Here is an 8191-nt window from a genome sequence, read left to right on the forward strand (position 1 = left end):
ATTCCGTGTCAAACTCGTGCCTCTAACCTTGTCTTATGTAGCCTGGGGCTACACCGTCGACGGGACGTTAGACTGTGGTTTTCTTATATCCCAATACATTACAAGGCTGCTAAGTATATGGCTTATCTAGTATGTATTTGCAAACAGAACCCTATGCGAAACAGAATTTCACAGTCAGCTGAGCATTTATCTAGCTGAGAGTGTGAACGCTTCCAAAAGGGAGAACATCATAAATAACATACCGGTGTTTCACGAATGCAAGAAGAATAGCACCAGGACCAGACGCGAACAATGTTTCACACGATGCAGCTGGTGCAGTCGGTATGCAACACCCTTCGGAAGGACAGCGCTTGTCCAGAGTAGACGGTGCGTATACAGAGCTCGCTCGCGAAGTAGGCTGCGAGCGCACGTCGCGGCGGTGCGGACAGCCGGGTGGGGACGGCGCATGACCCTTCACGAGCCCTTCCTGCTCATTCCTCTCCACCTCTCCCCTCGTCCTGCAGAGTAGAATAAGCTGACAGCCGAGTGTGCCTAACGATAAGTGTGTTGTGTGTTGAAGGTTGCCCGCCCCGCCCTGCCACGACCACGACCATGGCCGGCTGAAGTGCCGCCGTTCCCACCCGGCGCCGGTTTCCGCCACGCAGAGGCGCTATGGCCGCACTAGGAGTCTACTAGCGCCAGCGCCAGCAGCAGCTCCAGCGCCGTCACCATGAGCCTGCCGGCGCGCCTGCGGGGATGGCTCACCGGCTTCGCGGCCATCGCGTCGGTGCCCGTCCCCTTCGCCGACCTGCGCTCCGCCATCTGGGCCAAGCTGCACGAGCCCAAGTCGCAGCGCAAGCTCATCCTTGTCATCGTGTCGATCGCACTGCTGCTCGACAACATGCTCTATATGGTCATCGTGCCCATAATCCCCGACTACCTGCGCTACGTTGGCGCTTGGGGTCCACCTCCTACAGAGCCGCCCCCGGACCCCAACGCGACGACCACAGTGGCGCCGCCCAAAGGTGCACCATTGCATCGGGACCACCACGGACAGGACTCCGCCACGGGGATCTTGTTCGCCAGCAAAGCCATGGTGCAGCTTATGGTGAACCCGTTCTCTGGGGCCCTTATCGATCGCATTGGCTACGACGTGCCCATGATGATCGGCTTAACCATCATGTTCCTGTCGACGGCAGTGTTCGCCTGCGGACGTAGCTACGGCGTACTCTTCTTTGCGCGTAGCTTGCAAGGCGTGGGATCTGCCTTCGCAGACACATCCGGTCTCGCGATGATCGCCGATCGTTTCACGGAGGAGTCAGAGCGCTCCAAAGCCCTGGGTATCGCTCTCGCCTTCATCAGTTTCGGCTGCCTCGTAGCACCACCATTTGGAGGAGCGCTGTATCAGTTCGCTGGAAAGGAGGTTCCCTTCCTGGTACTGGCTTTCGTTTCTCTCCTCGACGGTTTCATGCTTCTTCTCGTCATGAAGCCAATCAAAGAGCAGATCAAAGATTCACAGCGGGAGCGTGTCGCAGGAACTCCAATATGGAGGCTCTTCATCGATCCTTACATCGCTGTGTGTTCTGGAGCACTAATGATGTCCAATGTAGCGCTCGCATTCCTCGAACCCACAATTTCCCTCTGGATGGAGGACAATCTGACGACGGATAACTGGAAGATCGGAATGATCTGGCTGCCAGCATTCTTCCCTCACGTTTTCGGCGTTGCCCTGACTGTGAAGATGGCAAAACAATATCCTCAGTACCAATGGTTAATGGCGGCTGGTGGTCTCGCTCTAGAAGGTCTCTGTTGCTTCATAATCCCATTTGCGACGTCGTACAAAGCGCTCATGGTTCCCATATGTGGCATCTGCTTCGGTATTGCGCTGATAGACACTGCGCTCCTACCTACACTTGGCTATCTTGTGGATGTGCGCTACGTCTCTGTGTACGGAAGTATTTACGCCATCGCAGATATCTCATACTCGGTGGCATACGCAGTGGGTCCCGTTATAGCGGGCGGTGTCGTCGAAGCAATCGGTTTCACAGCTCTCAACGTTGGTATTGCTTTCGCAAACCTACTGTACGCCCCTGCATTGATGTATCTCAGGCACATTTATGACTTCAAGCCGTTGGAGAACGAGGCAAATATACTGGTGGGAGATCCGCCCGACAAGCAGTATCAGACCTACACGATGCAAGACCAACGACCGGTTTCTACAGACCTCAAAAATCATCTAGAATACTCTCGCTTTCAAGAGGATGAATCGCAAGGTATTCAGGAGACGAATGTCGACAAGGCATTAGAGGCAAATGGGTATGCCCCCACAGTTACAGGAGGATACTACCAGCAAGACCAGCCTCCACAACAACAGTATGCTCAGGAGCCAAGTTACCAGCCTCAAGTAAATCAGACTCAAGCTTTCCAGTCACAACAACCAGCAGGAGCGCAATCGTACCACACCGCACCAGTCCAGCAAAGCTACCAGCCAGCGGCACCGACTCAGCCATTCCAGTCGCAAAGTGGGTACCAGGCTCAAGCATATCAGAGTCAAGGCTATCAGCAACAAGGTTACCAGGCCCAACAGCAGGGATACCATCAACCACAGAACTACCAAGTGCAACAGGGCTACCAACCGTCAACTCAGGCCTACCAGAGGCCTACAGCGAGCGTTGCGAGGTCGTCACAAGATCAGGCTCCGGCTAGGCAAACGGACACGAACCCGTTTAGGGTGGCAGCGAGTGAACCACCACCTGTGCAACAGCCCCAGCCCCTAAGTGACAAGAACCCCTTCAGGCAGGGCTTTGGCTATTAGAATGTAAAAATTATGGCGTTCGGTAATGAAGACTGATACTCCCCTATCTACGTGTGTGTGTGAATGTGTTTATGTGGTCTGTGTGCACGTGCCGGGGAAAGGTATGGAAAGACAAAGAAGGAAGATGAGGTTAGACGAAGCATGAAAGTGAATGTGGTAATATAACTTAGGATTTAAGCAATAAACGAGTGTTTCTTTCTTTCCACTGGATCCACGAAATTTGTCTTTGGGATTCGTGAAATTCAAAACTCACAATGTAACGTTCATCGTCACTGGAAGCGAACAAGTGGAAGTTATGTGATAAGAATGTGAACTCGTCGAATTTAACTTTTGTTAAACATACTTCATCATATCATTCCATCCTCACTGGTTTAAATTTAGAAATAAGTCCTCTGGAACAGTGTATTCATATTATTTTGGTTTATGAAGATCAGCAATAAATTTCATCCTAGCATCTGGCCATGGGAACGACGGCAAAATGAAGCATTATGTGGCGAAGAATGTACTGATTTGTAGATCATTCACGAACTGCTGCACCTCAAAAACACTAGTGTTGATTCCGTAATATTCTGAGAAGTCTCAGTAATGTCCGCCTTTATTTTTAGAGACGTGTAGGTTATTGGAGCACTTTGATGTCTGCTACTGAATATATGGACTCATTTACGGTATGGAGCTTAGTTAGATTGTACAAAATGATTTTCAGAGTTAAAAATACACTCGTGAAACATATCGTTCGCGTACTTATAGATAGTGTTACTTGTTTTTTTTTAAAGAAACTTAGGTGAACACAATTGATCATTTTGAATAATCGATGTTATTGGACATATATTTATATAAATATATATATATATATAATTATGTAAAAAATAGTGTATAGGTTTTTAAATGATGTAACTATGTATATAGACAAGCTGAAAATTATTTCCTTCCTAAATCATACACTAGAAGACTTGACTTTTGTTCTATGGTATTAGCATCAGTAGATGTAAAACCTGTTGTATTTTGTTTTGTAACACATAGAACATAAGTTTTATACAGAGGTTCCAACGTCATGGTCCCTTTGAAAGTTGTATATAAGATATCGTTTATGTTACTTTACCTGAACTTCTTACATTTGTCGCTATCTTCAATGACAAACAACCAAGAATTACGTACATATCATGTGGAAACTATATCGTATAGCTGTTAAGATGTGTGATATTTCCAGTGTTGCGCGACAATTTGTACTGGCTCTCAATGTAGTGATACTGTTATGGATAGATAGCTCTATGTACATATATATAAATACATATATATATATATATATGTTAGAGAGTTTATGTATCACTATGTAACAAACGGCGCACGTAAAGCAAGGTATAGGCTGTAGAAAAGATCTCCATACAATGGCGAATGACATTGATAGAAAAAAAGTATGTTGCAGTTCTGTTCCATCTGCTAGTTCGTTACTTGTTTTAAAAATGTACGCTTTCGAACCGTGAATTCAACAGTCCTAAATATGTTATATCAATTATTTTAAGCTTCTGTGTCCAAAATGCTGTTTCGTTATGTAGTATAGTGTTTCAGTCTTACGGTTAACTTTCATTAAAATTTAGCTTCTTGGATCGAGAACATACTACCCAGTTTCTATATTACCAGGGCGATGTATAGGGACATTACTTTTCAGATTAAGTTTTGGGAAAGTAGTAACGTAATTTGTGACGCCTTATTCTGTATATATTACGCCGATGTTAACATTGGACCAACTCCTGAAGTAAGAACCCTCTTATGGATTGCATAACGTTATTTGATTTCTCTAAAAAAAGCACTTTATTTTTCTACGTATTTAGTCTTTTTCCATGTGTGGTATTTAATTATGGTGTTCCCATGCAATAAACTCGTTAACATAATCTGGGAATGATACATATCACTCATATTTCTAGAAAATTTAGATTCAACTAAATGTTTCGTAGCGTCAAACAAGAGTAAAAATTTTGTATAATAGTGGCAGTAGAGGCAGAATATTATGAAACAAATTTTAATCATTGCAACTAAGAAACTAGTAACGACGGTGTATATACAGCAAATCGGAGTGAAAAATCGGTAGATTCCTTATGATGCACGCAGTCTTAGTTTTAAGACCCTTAACTACTCAGCTATATTCTGTTACTTAACTGCAGTTTCACTTTTTTCCTGTGCCTTAAGATGACACAAAAGCAAAGCCCACAGTGACTTACTAGTTGATTCCGGCAAAGTCTAAATTCCTCTCCAGTAGATGCCTTAGTTGAAGCGACTGTGGATGTATGTTAACATAAGGAAGCTGTTAAACTGCTGCAGTCCATTACTATAATGTAGTACTTAGATAATTTTATTATTCTGTACTAGCACGAGTTTCGAATTTTGGCTGACCACATCAAATGTCTGCAGTACATTTGTAAAAATCAATACCTACGTTTCTCGTAAGTTAGGGGTAATGGTGACATTAACCAGAAAAAATAAAACGATTTCAGGAATGATCACGGAGTTCATAGTTATTCACAAGTGAAATGAGGTTATGTGAAAATGTCACCGGGTTCGTCGTCCTCCTCCCAAAAAAAAAAGGACTTGTTCGGAGACGTAACATTAAATCTTCACAATAAACTGTTTTACAAATGTCAGCTGATGTCCATAAACATGTGGCAGCCGTCTGATAAATTCGAAACCACTCGTGGTGGCAGCGATAAATTGTTTTAAGCGTTATACCAATTTTAATTGTTGATACATTGTTCAGAACCGTCTTTTTTGGGAAGATAATGTTACTTCTTACGTAAAAGGTATTATTGTATTAAGAAAAACAATTGCTGTACATAACAAAAATGTTTTCAAAGGCAAACCCTTTTATTCGTAGCAACTTCATTAACACATACTTCCAGAATGTGAGTTTTAAATATTATGAATATATGAGTTCTTATTTTTTATTGCACAACAAAATGCTCCACATTTCATAAATTGCATAACTGTCAGCAGTACACAGCCGGAGATATCGGAACCGCATTCAACGTTTGTAAGAGTTCTGGACACCAACACCTAGCACTAACGTTGGTGCACTAACGTTTGTGCTGTCCACGTTATGGAAAAAAGAAAAACACACACACACTGCAGAATTTAAGATAACATCGAAAGTCTACAAAAGTAGTGTCTGAAGGCTTTATCTTTTTGTCTAAGTTGTAGCCGTAGGAATCATGTAGCTATTTCCTTCACCAGGGAAGCTATATTGTCATGATACTGTTGAGTGAAGGTTGGATGTGGTTGATGTACTTCTGTACTGACTTCCGTAGGCTGCAATTGTTGTGTGTGGTTGAGTGCTGAAATGGGTTCAGTGTGACTGTAAATGGAACTCTGGAAACGCAGGCACAGAAAAAATTAAGATGTTTTATTTAACAACAGAAAAATAAAATTCACTTTACATATTAACTACCAGGTCTTTATACAACACAAACTTCTTTCAGATAACAACTCATTTATATGAATTAAAACAGTTTCCGGTTAAACTACAAACTAAACACATTAAAAATAATTTAGAGGAATCCACTTCAGTTGTACTAATTATTTATTGTAACCAAAACTGATTTCGGGATTTTAAAATCCCATATTCAGGTGTGTGAAATTATTGTCTTTGGTAAAACACAACATGCGGTCGGATCAGTCAGTGCAAGTGCTCCAATCACTGGATGTTCCTACCGGTGCGGCTCCCCGGTGGCGGACAGCTTCCGCCAACATGCAGTAATTGGAGCTCTTGCACTGAGTCATCCAACCACAAGTTGTGTTTTACCAAATACAATAATTTCATGCTCCTGAAGATGGGATTTTAAAATTCCATTACTGGGTGTGCTTTCAATAAATAATTAATACAAATGAAGCGGATCTCTCTTCATTAATTACCATGCTTCTCAGTTCTGGATGTTCTACATACCATATCTTGTGAAATTAAACATAACTGCTGTTGCAGTCTCTGTTCACTAATTAAGTAGCACACCGCAATTCACCAGCACCCTTTTGTCCTCACTGCCTTAAATAAATGCATCAGTTATAAATAGGAGTGTATAATCTCTCATCTTTCTCGCATTTCTTTAGGTACAAACGCTTGTCTGGTACATGCTCTGTCTGTCATTTTTCGTTAACATGAAGCAATGTTCTACAAATTATTTCAGTTACCTCTGCTCATAAGTATATGATCATTAATATTTGTCATTACTTATATGAGAGATATAGAAACTCAGAATTTTAAGGACAAAGTCACATCATCTGACTGTTTGAATACAATCTGTATTATATTTAGGTTTGCCGTATTTGCGAAAAATTACAAATAGTCACTTTAGTTTACTACTTGTGGGAAGAAAGATTTGTCACTTAGTCTAATGCACGTTGGCACTGCGAATAACATGTGCTTTGATTGGAAAATTACTACATTGTGTAGAACATTTAAAGACATAACTGAGCCTGTCATATAATAGTCTTTGTCTGAAGATGAAGACGCACCATAAACATTAAACTATTTAACAATACAAGTGCAACAGGTATATCTTACACAACAATTTCCTTCAGAGCTGTTATTTCCTCAGTGACGAGACTATGGACGATATAATGAATGGTTTTCCTTACGAGGTTCAGAGAAGGAAAACAGAAGCCTACATGTTCACACTATTCCCTGTTAAGCTAAAAATTTACTACAGTGCAATGATATTTTTTGTAAGCAAATTAAATAATTAATTTTTTTCTTTTTCTATACTAAATTACACTGAATTTCCCTAGCCCTAATTCTAATACGCTACAATATTTCTCTTGCGTATGTGTATAAATAATACAGCATCAACACTGAGCTGCATATGTAACGTTCAAAACAGAACTCAATTCTGTCGCATTTCGTAGATCCTCCTTACAAAAACTGATGTATGAAAGAGGTTACAGTTCTTAATATATTACTTGACCTATGCCTGACCCAGTTCCAAAGTTCCATTTCAGTTTTGGAGCCCTATATTTTTACATGTTTGACATTGAAACAAATGTGTGTTTACTTTATCCTTATAGTTAATAAATACAGTTATTGTATGTATTAATATGTACATAGTTGTTAAAATTTGGTCATTCGCTTTTTCTGAGACATTTGAGACTTACAAGGAGTATATCGCGAATGCGTAGCAGTCTCACGTCAGAAACCCAATTCCCTAAAACAAAAGTCCGTTTCTAAAAGTTTAAGGCACTAAACCATTGAATAACTCTGTGTATCATCACAAATTTTAGGACAAGTTTTCCAGAGAGTTGTTTTAGATCTAAGGAAATGAAATCTGCGTGAAAATGGCCTCTTAGACGTTCTGCGCAGGCGCGGCCGTTATTGTTTCTTTCATAGAAAGGACTTCCTTTGTGTATTACTGATTCGTG

The 8191-nt window shown here is 41.6% G+C and overlaps 1 protein-coding gene across 1 annotated transcript; it reads left to right on the forward strand.

Annotated features, from left to right (window-relative positions):
* Positions 1–677: 677 nt before the first annotated feature.
* Positions 678–3541, forward strand: LOC126259860 (vesicular acetylcholine transporter). Its single transcript, XM_049956920.1, has one exon. The coding sequence runs from the start codon at positions 710–712 to the stop codon at positions 2792–2794; it is 2085 nt and encodes a 694-aa protein (XP_049812877.1). The 5' UTR covers positions 678–709; the 3' UTR covers positions 2795–3541.
* Positions 3542–8191: the final 4650 nt, after the last annotated feature.

Source organism: Schistocerca nitens, chromosome 1, assembly GCF_023898315.1.
Source record: "Schistocerca nitens isolate TAMUIC-IGC-003100 chromosome 1, iqSchNite1.1, whole genome shotgun sequence".
NCBI lineage: Eukaryota > Metazoa > Arthropoda > Insecta > Orthoptera > Acrididae > Schistocerca > Schistocerca nitens.

Coding starts and splice junctions, on each gene's coding strand:
- LOC126259860 (XM_049956920.1), top strand. CDS start 710: ATGAGCCTGCCGGCGCGCCTGCGGGGATGGCTCACCGGCTTCGCGGCC.